The 17286-nt window shown below is 38.4% G+C and overlaps 1 protein-coding gene across 1 annotated transcript in view; it reads right to left on the reverse strand.

The window, feature by feature from the left end:
* Positions 1-2111: 2111 nt before the first annotated feature.
* The window catches only part of LOC109036808 (uncharacterized), a 171089-nt gene continuing 155914 nt past the window's right edge, over positions 2112-17286 (reverse strand). The window contains exons 2-5 of the mRNA XM_072296544.1: positions 12955-13082; positions 8978-9104; positions 7103-7285; positions 2112-4949 (exon numbers count right to left, since the gene is read on the reverse strand). Of these exons, the coding sequence (XP_072152645.1) occupies positions 4774-4949; positions 7103-7285; positions 8978-9104; positions 12955-13082 (614 nt within the window). The 3' untranslated portion in view covers positions 2112-4773. The remainder of the gene's footprint in view (positions 4950-7102; positions 7286-8977; positions 9105-12954; positions 13083-17286) is intronic.

Genomic DNA, 17286 nt, shown 5'->3' on the forward strand with positions numbered 1-17286 from the left:
GAAAGTCAAACTCGAGTTGCGATTTTTGTCTTTATTTCAAGAAAAATTTAGATACAACTTAAAAAAAAACCCAGGTTTTAAGTTAAAAACTTCGTTGCTCTCTTATTCAAATGCTTAGAAATAAGGAAATTAACATTTTAAGCAGCCCACCAAGTCATCACCTATCCCCTTCAAAATACTCGCCAGCTTTGTCGATGCATTTTCGCCACCGTTTCTTCAATTGGGGAGAAACACTGTTTGAAATCCTCAGGTTTGAATGATCGCAATTCCTTCAAGGTGTTCTCTTGAATTTCCGGAATGGTTTGAAAACGTCGACCTTTCAAGGTAGATTTAAGTCGTGGAAATAAGAAAAAATCACATGGAGCTAGGTCAGGTGAATAAGGGGGGTGAGGGAGGACACTCATGGTATTCTTTGCCCAAAATTCGCCAATTTGGAGGGATGCATGGGCAGGTGCATTATCGTGATGCAGAAACAAGGAATTCTCTCTCCAAAGCTCGGCCCTTTTTCTGAGGACATTTTCACGTAATCGTCTCAGAACACTATTGTAATATTCGCGATTAACAGTTTCATCTTGAAGGAATTGCGATCATTCAAACCTGAGGATTTCAAACAGTGTTTCTCCCGATTGAAGAAACGGTGGCGAAAATGCATCGACAAAGCTGGCGAGTATTTTGAAGGGGATAGGTGATGGCTTGGTGGGCTGCTTAAAATGTTAATTTCCTTATTTCTAAGCATTTGAATAAGAGAGCAACGAAGTTTTTAACTTAAAACCTGGATTTTTTTAAAGTTTTATTTAAATTTATCTTGAAATAAAGACAAAAATCGCAACTCGAGTTTGACTTTCCTTTATTCCGAAGCGTGTATAGTTTCCTTACCAAGACGAATTTTTGCATTCTGTAAAAACAAGCATGTCCAGTAGCTTATCAGCTTTCAAAGAAGCTCAAGAAAACTTCATTGCGACGCTCGGTTCGCCTTCTATGACAAAAGTCCGGTTTCTTTTGGGACAGCCCTCGTATTTAAACTAATATTATTAGATATTTATCGAATGCTTAACGATCAAGGCCGGGTCAATCTTCTAACAGTTTCAATTAAAACTATAAAAGAAAACAGAACTATAGTGGGGTTTCCATGGGAACTAAATATGTAGATGATCTAGGTATCACTAAACTTCAACCAATATAAAAATATGAAAGATAACTGTAAGGAATTAGACCTAAGATATTGATAGATAAAATAAAAAGAGAGAGAAATAAATAAAACTTTCCATATTTGTACAGTTTTATAAATATAAACATTGCTGAGCACTTTTATTGAAGAACGTACGATAAATGAGAATATAAGAGTTAAAGACTGTCATGTCATCAAATAAAAGTCACTGAAAAAAATAATGTACCAACTGCGCGTATCTCAGAGCACCTGTTAAAGTCTCAATCGGGAAGGATTGAGTTGGTTCTCAGATCATTATTAAAAAGTTATTCTGTATCAAGCATGGGAGAAAGCACTTGTGATAAATCTGTGCTCTTAAAAGTTGACGTGAAGTTTCCCGAATCAATTTTTATCATCTTTATCTTTTCATGAATTTGTCAAAATGAAGTGGCTTCCCGACAATTGTTTCAATCATTTCCATTGAGTTGTGAGTAACTTCATTCCAAAATTCAGATTGCAATTTACGTCGCCTTGTATTTTCCTCGTGTCCTACTTTCCATCGTAGTTATGCTAATATCGTCATGAATATTAAAACTCGATAAGTTTTTCTATTATATTTTCATTTTACTCGTCCACGCCACTAATAGCCCGTTGATTTAGTATGAGACACCTCAAACATAGGTAAGCCTTAAGCGACCTTATCTGTTCAGTGCTTACTCATGAACGTGTTTTGGTGTTTGCTGAAGTTAGGAGGTTTAAAAGGTGGCAGTGACTAAAAAGCTTAGATAGAAATGGACCTTTTGTTTGCAGCTTGTTTGTGCTTTTGTTTGCAGCAACAAGAAAGAACCAATAAAATCTCCGACATGAGAATGGAAAATTACTTTATTTTATATACATGACACGCACAACGAGAGGAACTTGGTTGTACTGCTCGGGGCTTGTTCAATTTGAATAAATATAAATCTTGTATGCTCTTTTGATACCCTTTATTATGATAATGGAAGTTCCAACGGTTTAAAAATATTGACAAATCTTCAAAATTATAACATAAACAACATTCGAAGACAGAAAAATTATTAATTGGGCCCTAATTTAATTTATACATTCGTAAAACTCATTTATTGATCTAAATGAAGAAGACAACTACGTCGTCTGTAAATATTTTACTTAACTTAACAATAAATTAAATTTAACAGTAAGGGTACAAAGTGTTTTGTTACCAAAGTTGGAAAAACAATAGAACTAAAGAAGGAGGGTGTTACAGTTAGGTGCACTCAGTACAGTAAAAGATATGTTTAAAAGATATGATATGGGTAAAGGAGCTAAATAATACAATTTAGAGGGAATGGGGGCTTGCAAAACAGATTACGAGGTAAATTCGCTTCAAGATGAAAATTGTCAAGTAATTACAAACCTAATATCAGCAAATTAATGACTGTGTGCGTATGTAAGTGCTCCTTTTATTCATGGATCCGAAACGCACAAGGAACAAACTGGTATAAAATGAATAAACACACTCATTAATTATCTAGGGTGACAAGAAAGTGCATTCTCTCTTACATGCTCGATGTTCGGGAGGTTCTTCGCAAAACGTTTAAGCATTTTATTTTCGAAATAATTTCTCATTTCTCGCTGTAGTTGTTACGGACATACCATTCTTCGGTCAAAAAAATATATTAAGTTTAATACGTAAGTATAATAGAGGGTACAGTTGTTATCCTTTTGCTTAAAAACTACTATATTTATAAAAAAAGGAAATAATCTGATAAATTACGTGAAGGGTTTCATGAATTTATATAGAAACTTTATGCCACCGTCAATAATCATTGGAAATGTAAATGAAAAGAAACTAAAGGTAAATAGATACATAAAATGCATGAATCGTACATTTTTCTAGAGTTTTGCTTCTGACGGGCCACCATCATTGAGTTCATTGATTTTACTGGAGGAGAGAGATTAGAATACCCTCATATTCCTTGCCTCTTCCACTCACATCGATGATTGATTCTTGAAAAAAATTCTTGTGATATTTTTTTTTTTTTTTTTCAAAGGAAAACTTATGCACTTTATTTCCTGGGCTTATTTCTGAATCATCCTCATTCCACGCAGAAGGTAAATATTAGGTAAAAATTAGGTAAAAATTTCAAACGATGACATTCATTCTTTCTTCATCAAAACAATGAAAAGATGGACTTTAATGTTTTCCGGCTTTCATTTTTGGTATGTGTGATTTGTTTTATGCGGTTTTATACAGTATGAGAGAGGTAAAAAATTGAGGCGTGGCATGAACAATCGATTATCGATATTTTCCCATTTGAAGCTATGGTAAAGAATCGATTATTAAGGTGTTCGTTGCGAACACACTGTTTATCGACTCTTTTCCATAAGTTTAAATGGCAGATTAATCGATAAATCGCCAAGCACGCCACATTAATAGTGCTGGTGGTGCGGGACTTTTGGACCACCCTAAAACTGGCCACGAAAATCGTTTTCATGTGAAATTTTGAAAAGAAATGCATATAGCAGTGCTTGAATTTCGTCCATTGACCCTTGTATCACATAAATGGAACCCCGATGAGCCATTGAAGGGTTTTCATTTTTGAAAAAAAAGTAAGGTTATACACTTGAAGATGATTAACGTCCATTTCATGGACAAAGTAATTTGTTTAGTGTTGCTACAGGGTTATTCAGAAGTCACGCACCTCTGGCCATAACTTTAGTTCTAATTATGCCATCGATTTGCGGTTTAAGACGCTTTTCCTCATATTAAGGAGGAAACTTGTTTAGGTACTTTCCAGTTTTTGATCTCCTCGGGGGGAGGGGGCGGGGGGCAACTCAAAAATTTCTAATGGCCACCCCCCTCATGGCCATTAGTACGTAAATTTTGAATAACCCTGTATAAGTCGGAAAAATGTGAGAATTTTCGATGAAATGGCGCAGTGCTTATTTTTGAGCACTATAAACCTAGATGAAGTAACACCATGTCTCAGGAACGTACACAACTTTCGTTTACAAACTTTTTGACGACGTCTCACTAGGAACAGAGCCTTCGATTTTAACCGTGGAGGATTTTATCATATGATTCGACATTTTCAATAAAATAACCCATTTTAGATACCTCGGATCAGTGATCAAAAAGGGTAAAGCTCTTGAATTTTTTCTCGCAAAAAAATTTAGATTACAAATTCAGCAATAATAATTTGGAGGTAGGTAGGTACAGGTAACAAAGTATTTCTTAGAACCTAACAATACAAATCTTTCGGAGTAAGCTGGATATCAATTAGGATTTACATTTTAAAAAAAGTCAAATTAAAAAATTTTACTGCTCTGTTGCATGCTTACTAAGAAGTGACTGGTCTTCATTCTTATTTTTCATCTCTTGAAAAATCTGGGAGGAAAAATGGATAGAGAGAATACAGAGAGAGCTATGACAGTAAATGCATAATCAGCTATCATGGAACTGGTGATCAGTGCTCAATTATTTCCGTCAATTACATCTTAGACAGTCATTCAACTAAATCTTGATTTCGGCATTTACTCAATATCTTCCCAGTGAAAATCATGCAATCCGAATTTCCAGACACGAGCTTGAATCGATTGGCTCCCTTTTGCGGGGAAAAATATACCTAAAATACATCAACGTCGAACATATCCAGTGAGTTAATAGGGTCATGAACGTAGTCTTGCGAGAGGCTGACGCAGTTTTTGGGCGTGCACGCTATTCGGCCCTCGTCGGTGCATTGGCATTGTAGACAGCTCCCTGTGTCGCGAGGCAAAATTTCACCCAGCTGGTATTCTACACCTACATAAAACAAATTCATCAAGGTTAAATTTGACGAAGAAAGGCACTGGAAAAATATCTGCGGGCTAATTATTATTGGAATTGATAGACAAAGCTATAGACAAAGAGGACAATGGGAAAATAGAGCAATCCTACGGCTGAAACGGACACTGAAAAAAAAATCTCGGTTTATTTACCAAGAAAAGGGTAAAATTACCAAGAATTCAGGGTTCTATTTGATCCCAGTTCTTTCTTGGTAAATTTACCATTTATGGAATTGGTAATTTTACCGAGAATCTCGGTAAAATTATTAAGCTTTCTCGGTAATTTTACTGGACCTTGGTAAAAACGCCAATATTTTTTTTTCGGCTGTGGTAGACGAATTATAATGGCAAAGTTACCGGGAATCGATTACCAATAAAAGTGGTATTCTTCCCTGAAAAAAAAAAAACAGTAAAAATACCGGTTTTTAGGTAAGCTTACCAGTCTGTCTTGGTAAAATTACCAATAATTGGTAAAAAAGTAAGATGGTAAAGGTACCAACGGGCCGTGGTAAAAACGCCGAGAATTTTTTTTCAGTGTAGGGTCTCTCTTTGGTTGCATTAAGTTACTCTATTACTTACCTCCTCCTGCCACTGCAACCATCCGCTTCAACCAATAGAATCGCTCATTGCTCGATTTTCCCTGTGTATCTGTGTCTATCGCTTTGTCCATCAATTTCAATAATCAGCCCTCTGGCAAGTGCACGCTCGCCATAGATAAAATGCAGAGGGCCGTGGCAAAAGTGTTAACTTTAGATTCGGTCGAGACGTAGAGATATACATCGCCGTATCGGTCAACGAGAATCCGGCTACAGCAAGGCGCAGACACTTCTTTACGCCGTACAAGATCCAACTTCGTCACGACCCTCTATAGACATCCATTTGCTCAGTGCGAAATAAAAAAAATTACATTTCCTGCCGCTTACAATACAGCGAGCTCATCTAGGAATTATCACCTGTCATTAGCCGCAGCATCATGGAAATCGGCCCAGTAAAACGCGCAAACGAACCATGACAAGAAATAAAAATTTACATCGTTTGAATGGAAGAATTCGCAACTTTACCACGTTACAAAACCTGGGTCATATTTTCAAAATCTGAATAAAGCTGGCTCATCTAGAGATAATTAAATGTGGATAGCCGCAAAAATCATGAAAATTGGCCCGGTAGAACGCTGGAACTAAGCGTTACCACAAGGTAGATTTACACAGGTATGGACAAGTTGAAAATTTCCCATGAGCCTCAGTACGTGTCACATGACCTCGTGACGTAGGTTAAGGGGCCCGTTTTTTAATTAAATTACAATCAAATTAACATTCAAACGTTTGTGCGTTTAAACGCTAAAATTAATATCGCATAACCAAAATTGTGCAAAAAACCCACAAAATTTTGACAAACGATAAACCGAACATAATAAATCAAAATAATCAAAACATCCAAAATGGCTGACGTTAAGGGGCCGCTGGAGAGCCAATCAGAGGCCAGTTGTTTAGTTCTGTCCATACCTGTATAAATCTACCTTGGCGTTACCAGTTATGCAAAATTGGGAGGTCTCGGAGCTTATAGTATAGATCGCGTTTTTCGAATAGATAACTATTCGCGCTCTACAGCTTGTTCGTTGCCTATTCGCAGAAATTGAAGGCGAACTTCAAACGGAAATCTGCAATTATGATGCCTATTTGCCAAAATTGAAGGCGAACTTCAATCGGACAACTGTCATTATGTTACCTATTCGCCGAAATTGTAAGCGAACTACAATCGGCAATCTGCAATTATGTTGCCTATTCGCCTGAAATAGAACACTGGAACGAAACGTTACCAGATATCGACGGTGAAACTACCAAACCACGTATCTCGTTTGCGGTGTTTAAAAATCTACGATCGCATTTTATTTTTTTGAAGTAGACCAAATCAATATCATTCCTTGAAATTTTCACAGAATTTTCTCCGCACAATGAGGAAAAATCACAGAAATTTTCAAGACTGGACGTTAAGTAGTTTTTCATTTAAAAAATAAAGTATGACAGGAAGTCTGCGACGTCGCAAACCGAGATACGTGGTTTGGTAGTTTCACCGTCGATATGCAAATTTAGGCGGTCTTGGAGCTTATATGTAGTATAGATGATTAATTACCTAGGACAATACAAGATGTGGGCTGAGCGGTGGAAATCTGAGCTGTGGCCGGAGGGAGCTCTGTCGTTTGGTTTTCCTCCGAGGTGAACGTGGCCGATATCATCGTGGACGTCTCCCGCGTCATGTCGCTTCCGCTTTCCTCGCTCAGCGGCGACAAAGTTATTGCTTTGGAGGTGTTTTGTGCTGCGCATAAAAATTACGAGCCATTAGCCATCATCACGAGGAGAAAACATCCAGTTGGAGTCAGTGAAACGAACATATCTCCCGTGCGAAGGAAAAACTAGAGTCCCTTTATACTGAGAGTCGAGACAACCCCCCTTCATGGAGTCACAAACGGGAATAAAGATTGCATAAATTGACAGTTTTTAGTAATCTTTGACCGGCTCATTCTCAAATTCTTTTCTCCGTTCCCTCTCTCATTCCTTCTCTAATTTCCATTTGTTCCTTGTCGAACCCGTTACTCCCCGGTTCATTTTACATTATAATCGTTGCAATCGATGAAAATGTAATCTTTATTCCCGTTTGTAACACTGTGGGGGCCTAAAATATAGGAACCAATCAGAAATGGATTCACATTGTCTTGACTCTCAGTATAAAGGGACTCTAGGAAAAACGCCGTATGAGCCTTCAGACGTTGCCAAGTTTCCTTCGATAAAAACTCGAATTACTGGGGAAATCGTGAATATTATTTTCCAAAACTTTCGGACAATTTTGTACGCAATTTAATTTATGTAATATCTGAAAATTTCAAGGAAAAATATGCATGAATGCTGTCAAAAATACATGTTTTATCAAGGGAAATTTGGCCTCTCTCGAATATTCAAAGGGCTTTCTTCCTTAGCACGGCAGATTTGCTCTTCATCCAGTGTTCGAAACTCACAGGCGCCAACGCGCCAAATGTGCCCAAGAAATCGGTCATGGCGCTTCAAAAATGAAGGCTCTGCGCCATCGTGGCCCCTACAAATTGCCCCCCCCCCCCAAAAAAAAAAAAAAAAAAAAAAAAATATAGTTTTTCTGTTTTGAATTTTCTGAATTTTTGAAATTTCCTCTAAGTAACAGCTACTAGTTCTGTGACTAAAACATCTTGCGTCCAACTTGTCACTAAATGCGCCGTGATACATAGACCAAAATTCAATTGGCCCCTAAAAAATCCTTAATGGCCCCTAAAAGTCGACCTTGATGCGCCATATGGCTCCTGACACTCCAATGTGAGTTTTGAATTGATATGCATCGCTTCTCTGTGACGAAATACTACAAGCGTTTATATATGTAGGAAGCGTATGGAGACCCTCAGAGTAAAAAGCTATTAGCGCACAGTGGATTAAGTCAATTAAAGAGGTTACACATGCAAATACTGACCAAAACCGCAAATTTTGATGTTTATTTCGTCACATTTTACATTTCGAGGGATGTTTATGGAAGAAAGTTTCACGAGAAAACCAATGGAACCACTTTTAGAACCTCAAAATTTTGTATACACGGAGTTATAAGCGTTTAAAATCTCCAAATTTTGTCCGACCTCTCCCATTGACTCGATCCACTGTGCGGCGGTGACTCCCAATGGGAGTGGGTGAGAAAGGTTTGCCACCAACTTTTGACGTTTATTACCAGCTACCAAAGAGGATGATCGATTGAGTTCCTCCTAGGAGGGGACGAAGGGGACGCCCAGTAAAAGGGTGGCGACAGAGCGGGTTACATGGGTTGAGGAAATGTCAACTCCCTGAAAGGCTCTGGAAGGACAAGGATTGTGGCGGTTGGGCGTCGGTGAGCGCTAGAGAGCGCTGTGAAAGCCACTTCTATGTACATACATATTTAGAATTTTAGATCCTTCCATAATACAATTAAGAGTTCACCTGATTTTCACGAAAATGTTACCTTGAGTTGGACGAACCGAGGTCTCGTTAGTCAAAGGGGGCGGTGATAGACACAGCTCCGGTTGCCAGTAGCAAAACATTTCTCTATCAATACACAGACAGAAGTCACACGGATCTTTCCTCACGATCTGGAAAACAAAATGAAAAATATTCATTGTGAGGGTAAGAATGGTATGAGCAAAAAGAAATGATGTCGCAAGGTTGGATTATCCGGGTATCTCTGCAGAGGAGAGAATCAAGATGTACCATTTCACTTTGGCCAGGTTTAGCCAAGTTCCGATACCCGGATTATCGCTTTGCATAGTTCATATTATTTTGTTATATTCCGTACCACTTGTTTATTTTTAATCCTCGTATAAAAACCACCCATTTTCTAAATACAATTCTAGCTGAAGCGCACTTAAGCCATGCATTTATGACTGCAAAAATGTGAACGGAAATCGAAAAGGCCAGCGTGCATGAAGGCTATTTCAATTGTAATCTTCCGTCACATTTTTACGGCGCAATGATACAACTATTTGAACTCTCCGGAATGCGTGAGGTATCACGCCGCATTTGAAGGCGTTTTCAAAACAACCAAGTTCCGATACCCGGATTATTATTCCGTACCACTCGTTAATTTTTAATTCTCGTATAAAAACCACCGTTTACCGCCTTACCGGTATAAGTACCACCATCTCGGTAATTTTTCTGCTGATTACTGATTCTGGCTGATTTGTTGATATTTTGACGAGACATTAACCACCTGTTAGTCTATGAAGCTAATTTGATATATACTTTTTGTGTGTGATAATAACTGTTTCGGGAACTTCAGGAGAAATGGTGAACAAAATTACAATTAAATTGAAAGGAAAATAGTCATAAGTTCACGAGGAAATTAATTTTTTATTCGCGGTAATTTGGTAACGTCTGAAAGTTCATACGGCGTTTTTCCTTGGCACGACAGTGCAGTGGTCCATCTCGTGTCGAATCAAAATGTCGTGACCTTTATCGTGGGCGAAATGAGTTCAAGTGTGAAATCGCGATAACTCTGCAGAATATTGTGATTAGAAGTAGGTTACAGGGACCCAACCCAACTCTTCGTCTCGAACACCTGACCGCATAGCCACGACGACCGCCTTGAGGTTTCGTGCCCTGCAGGGGCAGCTTCGCAATTGGGGATGGGGATAAAGGGATGGCTGAGAGGTCAGGACTGATAACGAGGTTGTTGACGGAATAACCGAAATTCATCAGGAATCATCTAAACCGCGCTCGAAATCAAACGAGCATTGAAGGGAGGCATAAACACCGGGTAAAAGATATTTGATGTTTAATCCCAGGATGGTCGGTCACCTTCCAGCCGAAGTATCACAAGCACCCTGCGACGTTTAGACATTTCCACCGCCATTTCATTTTTTTATGGAGAAATTGTTCGTTGAATCTGTTGGAAAATTTCACTGAATTTCATCGGCAGCACAAAAAAAATTCAGTGAAATATTCGGACAGCCTCGTGTAAAAATTTCTCCGTAAGAGAAATAAGTGACGGCGGAAATTGATAAACGAGAAACTTTGAACATTCTTGGTCAACATCATTGAACAGGGGCCACTCACATAGGATACAGAAGAGCTCCTTCAACCCACTCCGTAATCTCAATGTAATATTCTGATACTACTATTCATGCATGACGACAGTCATTCTACATAGAGGGCTAATTAAAGGCAAATCATTGGTCCAGACAACAGGGTACTAATATCAGCAATGTCAGTTGCCAATGTGATACGTAATTTTTAAGGAGCAAAGCCTCCGGGGGCAGCTCCACCAAGTAACCCAACCCTTGGTGGGGTGCTTTCCTTGCCATCCAAGATCCCCAACCCCCAGGAGATGCCCCACTTGGCATCCAAGGAGCCCAACCCATCGGGGGCTGCCCTCCTGGCCTTAGTTGCGCTAGTTACAAAATCGTGATTTGATATAGTTTGCATTTAGAGATTAGCAAAAAACAACAAGATCCGTCCAAACACCAAGTTTGCACGTTCAATATCATCGGAGATGTCGCCAAGTGACAAACATGGCTTATGACATCATCTCTTGAGGTGGTGTATATTATGTATCTTTGTTTTTCCAAGTACATTGGTCTCGTCAATCAATGATACACACACACATGACACTTTTGGAGGTCAGAGACGACTAAAACAAGGTAGAGGAAACCATGATATGTCCCACAGTGGAAGAGATGGCGTCATACGCCATAATTTTCAATGAGCTACATGGAAACTTGGCGCTTGAATAGATTTCATTATTTTTTGCCTGTCTATAAGCTGAAATTATCACAACTAGCGCAACTGACCCATTCAAGAATATTTCTGTGTAAGTTGAGTCACTTTTCTCCAAATGAAAGCCTGTTTTTCATAAGTAGGGCTGCATGGATAGGCACGTATGTTCAAAAATCTAAGGCATGAGTCATTTAAAGATCGAGGCAACAACTGCAGTCAAACTGATTGACGAAATAAAGGTGTCATGAAAACTAATTGATAAATTTCAGGCGAACTAGGCACCTTCATACATATTGCCCATTTGTGGAAGCTTTATTTTCATTTCCGATGACTTTTGCGGTCCGGCAGCGGGATGTTTGTGGTTAGACACCAAGGGAGCCATTCATGTGAAAACGCTTTTAATCAAAGCACATCTGAGCACTGCCAATGAAAAAGCAATATATTTACATTTACGGCCAGCTAGGCAGAATCGCAATTTATTCATTAATCTCCCCGAGTGTTACACTGATTTCACAGATGAATGGAGCATTTTGGGGTTTATGTGAGAGATCACATCCGCTGCGACCGTACTGAGGAAGAACATCGTAAGTACATTTGGAATTTGCCATATTTCCATCGATAAAATTCAATTCTTTAGGTAAAACTATGAATGTCTCTCTCTCATTTTTTCAGAGGATTTTATTTGGAATTTATTCTACGTACAGTATCTGAATGGTTCAGTTTCTTTAAAAAAGTTAGAATTGGACAGAGAGGAAATCGGGCAACGTAAAATTTTTTTACCGCGTTTATTCTCAGCAGGGCTAATTAGCAGTCATGAATGTCGTAAGTCGCCAACACAGAATCTCGTTTTTTGAGAGTGTTTAAAACGTTCAATATTTATCGAAGCAGACTTATACAGTATTAATAATTTAAAATCGATTTAAATTGAGAAAAAAAGGCGTTGAAAACTTGCGAAAATCGACACCGTTTACTGGCGATCTACAGCAACTCAAATTTCCCCCATTTCAAAAATTTAACTTTAGGCTTAAGTATCTGTCGGTAAAATTGATATCTGAAATAATGGCCATAAATTTAATAGTGAGACAAAAGGTTTAAATAAAAACCACTACTCTCGTGGTATGCTCTCTTTGGTACACGGCACTTAAGTAAAACGAATAAAAATAAAAGTGCACATAAAAATTGAGAAGCATCTAGAATTACAAATGGAAAAAAGAACACGTTGAGGGTCTGAAAAGCTGAAAAAGCACTGATATTTTTGAGATGATGTTACTTTTACTCTCTGTACCATTGAAAATGTTGACCATGCTATCTGTCAGAGGACCTTAAACCAGTAGAGCCTCTTTAAAGCCCTAAAAGAAAAAAAACCCAAAAAGGGAAACATTTTAAGGCCAATTAACTTTGAATGGTAGCGACTGCATTAAAGATCACCATGGGATATGAAAACGCCTTCAAACAGCCGGGTAGATTACCATCGCACGATGCATATGTAACTAAAATTGCCTATCTCAAAGATTCAGGCGCTTCAATTCGCAGAATTTTCTCGCGGGTACTGATACCCGAATTTACGAGTAATACAAGTGAAATCAATTATTTTCCAAATTTTTATCTCTTCGAAGAAAACTTAACTATATATTTCATCCATGGCATGAAGTCATGAGGATACTTTTAGGATGTTTTTAGGACTTTAAAAAAAACGTTTGAAAATTCAATAATTCTAAATGAAATTACCTGCTGACCGTGGCGGTACCAATGTCCTTCAACTCGACAGGAACTTTTATCTTGGCTGGGTTCAGTTTTTCTTAAATTTGAACTTTCTCGAATGTTTTCTGTTCTGCTCTCGTTCGAGTCCGCCGGCGCTGCACCAGAAAACAAAAAAACAAAAATAAATAAATAAATAAATAAATAAATTAGACCACACTAATGACTCTCTCCCTACTTAAAGTATAAGGTTGTTTTCCATGGCGACATGCAAGCTGCATAGGAATTACAATACCATGTGTAGTAATTACATTAAAGTTGGTATTTTTTCACCAGTGGGAAGTATTAATCGCCTGATAATATCATGAGGGTATACGAATTCCTCTAATTTTACATCCTTTGACAATTTCAAATGCCTGATAAATTCATGAGGGTATACGAATTCCTCTAATTTTACATCCTTTGACAATTTCAAATGAGCAATCAGTGTAAAAGCTCGATGAGGAAACATTTTTCCTGGCTCCGTAATTTTTGTCATTTCTCGTAACCAATGTACTTGCTCAATAAATAATTAATTCTTGCATTTTTGAAATGGAAAGAGAGTATTTAGCTCCTTGGAATTTTTCTTGATTTTTTTGAATGACATTGAACTACAAAAAGCGAGTTCAAAGTTGCGTATTTTCAGCTTCCATTTGAACTACTTCGATTTCAACGCGCACAGCAGAAAAATCAAAGATGTCGTCTAAAAAGAATTTGTCCCGTCGAGAGGACACTTCTGACCTCACGTATCCTCTGTCGCGATCCATAAGCCCTGCACGAACGGCTGCACAGATCATAATTTGGTCATATTTATGCTAAAAGGAACTATGTGCATAGGGATTGCGTGTGACATAGTTCCTTTTAGCAAAAATACGTCCATTTGTGGCTAAAAGGTTAAAGTCCCTCGATCTATGCATAGAATACTCGTGACGGAACAGACATCTTTGGACGCCATCTCGGCTCCTTCACTGAAAAAAAATTTTCGGCGTTTTTACCAAGGTCCGTTGGTACCTTTACCATCTCACTTGTTTTACCAATTATTGGTAATTTTACCAAGACAGACTGGTAAGCTTACTTAAAAACCGGTATTTTTATTGTTTTTTTCGGGTAAGAATACCACTTTTATTGGTAATCAATTCCCAGTAACTTTGCCATTTTATCTCGGTAATTCTACCACAGTCGATAGAAAATATTGGCGTTTTTACCAAGGTCCAGTAAAATTACCGAGAAATTTCAATAATTTTACCGAGATTTCTCGGTAAAATTACCAATTCCATAAATGGTAATTTTACCAAGAAAAAACTGGGATCAAATAGAACCCTGAATTCTTGGTAGTTTTACCCTCCACTTAGTGAATATACCGAGATTTTTTTTTCAGTGTTCGGCGACGCGCTCTCAAATGTAAGCTCGAAGAATGCAACTTTTAACTTGTTTTTCAGGAGTTGATATTCATGAAAAAAGCCAGTGAAATTTCTGTGAACCATGTGCTCTCTCTACTTTTCAAAAATGCAAGAATTGAAAATTACCGGACAAGCTCATTGCCCGGGGGAATAAATAAGGTATGAGCTTGCCTAACTTCGTCAAGACCTTCACTCCTTCCAAACTGAACGCGGCGACTTCCAAATTAACGAGATCCCGCTCGTGCAGAATGTTGACAGACCGAGAGGGGAAATAAAATCCAGACACGGGAGTCATTTCCGACACCGTTCGCAATCCTCTAAAAGCATCGGAAGAAATTACAAATGCGCTACCGTCAAAAAGCTTTGCTGAGCCACGAGGAAAAAATAGGGTGCTCGAAAAGTTTGCTCCAATGTGCTTGCTTTTGATCCCGATGCTTCAGTCGTATAGACACATATTGGATCGTGTTCGTGTCGCGTGGGGGAGCATCGAACTTGATTTCAGCGTTGAAATTTTTCACACTCCACTCTGATCTTAGAGAAAACTAGAAGGTATCCCCCCCCCCCCCCCTACACGACACAACCCTAGCACAACCATGCTAAGGAAGAACGCCGTATGAGCATTCAGGCGTTGCCGTATTTCCTTCAATAAGAAACGAATTTACTAGGAAAATTCTGAATATTTTTCCTCCAATTTTTCAGACAATTTTTTTCGTAATCCTTTAATACATATTTTTCTTTCAAACAATTTAAATGAGAATAATCCATTCAGAGTGTGCAAACATTTCAAATATTAGAGCCAAACAGAGCGGAGCGGCCCAGCGTGCTGCCAGCGTGACACGCGCTGACCTCAACTACAGGGATACTTCACGCATTGCGCAATGCGTGAAGTATCCCTGTTAGGTTTGAAGGCGTCAGCGCGCGTGTCACGCTGGCAGCACGCTGGGCCGCTCCGCTCTGTTTGGCTCTAATATTTGAAATGTTTGCACACTCTGAATGGATTATTTTATATCTGGATAATAATCTATCTATAATGGATAATATAAACTAAAATATCTGAGAATTTCAAGGGAAAATATGCATAACTTCCTTCAAAAATACATGTTTTATTCGGGAAAATTTGGCATCTCTCGAAGGCTCATACGGCGTTCTTCCTTGGCATGGCAGAGCAGGTGCTTCGCGGGCCTCCAGGCGGGCTCATACAGTGACTATTTCCAATATTAATGAAAATCGGCGCGGTAGATCTTTAAAAAAAAACCGTGACGAAAAATGAACATTTACTTTGTTTAGACGGGAGAATTCCTAACTTCATCACGTAATCTACAAAAAACCTGAGTTATATTTGCAAAATCTGAACAAAGCGGGCTCAACTGGACGTGTCTCTGTTGAACGGAACTAAGCGCCAAATTGAGTTCCTTTTGAGGATTTTAGAATCCGGATAGCGCGCTCTGTCAACCGGAACTAAGCGCCGCGTCATGTAAAAGCATTGCGAGTATAGGACGGAACGAGCATCGCATTCCGCAACACCCGCCATTCCAAGCCCCCCTCTCCCTTCCTCCCCCTATGGCGCTTAGTTCCGTTTGATAGAAATACGTCCAACTAGCACTCAATCACTCATCGTTGTTGCAGCAAAAATAATGAAAATCGGTCCAGAGGAACGGTAGAACGAATTGTGACGAAAAATAAAAATAGGGGCGCAGAGAGCTTATAGTTATGATGATATAGTATAATGATGATATTATAGGTCAATGTGGATCTTGAGCACTTGGAACGATTCTGTAGTCGATTGATCAATTGATAGTTTCAGGCTTTTAAGACATTTCATAGGAATTTCCAAGCATCGCACTGTAGGTACAATGCGTCAGGTACTAGTACTCAAAATTTGCGCAAGAAGCACTTTGGAATCATTCAGAAAGTACGCCTCGATTGAATATTGCGTGTTATTTTACGTTTCGATTTACGATATTCACTTGTGACGTAATTTTAAAACTGTCTCAAACTTTTATTTTAACAAATAGAGAATTTGCAGGAGTCTGAAATTTGATGAATTTCGTGTTTAAGTGGAAACTACTGAGTGAGCTAAACACGATGATACCCTTGGTTCATGAATTGAACAACTATCGGAGAAGATATGACAAAATAATCTAATGTGCTAAAATAGGTTTGTTTAAATGGGAAATGCCGCCAGATGACGTCACTAGGCGGTGCATTTTCTCTCTTTTAAATCTATTTTTATATTATTTCCCGTATCAAAAAAAAATTATAAAAAATACTGTGAAATCAGCTCTTTAAGCATTTTCAGATGAAGCAATAAAAAATTTGCATGCAAATCCTCCATTGTGTGTATAAATACTTGTCGCATTACAGCGTGCACTGGAAAAAAAAAAAAACGCATTGGATCTAGAGTCCAGACTCTTGACATTGACAAGAAAAAGGACTCTTGGTTTAATCAGATTTAAGCTTAAATCCAAAGGAAATCGCCAATTAAGGGCTGGTCTGATTAAGCTAATCTGATTGATCAAGAGTCCTTTTCTTGTCAATGTTTTCAAGAGTCTGGACTCAGATTGTTTTTTTTTTCCAGCGTGATGATTTATGCTGAGTATTCATGATTTTTCTTACAAAAAAATATAATGTCGCAAAACATTTAGGAACGCTTGCATTTCCATGTGTCTCGCTTTTCTGACACGACGGGCGCGACGGGCGGGTCAGTACTGGAAATACACCTGACGGTTCATTCTATAAACTACAAAAACCCTCAAAAACATTTTCGGGCAAAAAATCCGGTCGAGGAAATTGACGTGTATACATCTTATTAACCAAAAACATTCCTTTCACCCCTCCAAGAAGGTTGATAAAACTAAGTAAGTAACTATGAGATGACAAAAACCTCTCTTAAATTCTCAGGTCCACCAAGGCCACATATGTC

Source organism: Bemisia tabaci, chromosome 2 (assembly GCF_918797505.1).
Source record: "Bemisia tabaci chromosome 2, PGI_BMITA_v3".
NCBI lineage: Eukaryota > Metazoa > Arthropoda > Insecta > Hemiptera > Aleyrodidae > Bemisia > Bemisia tabaci.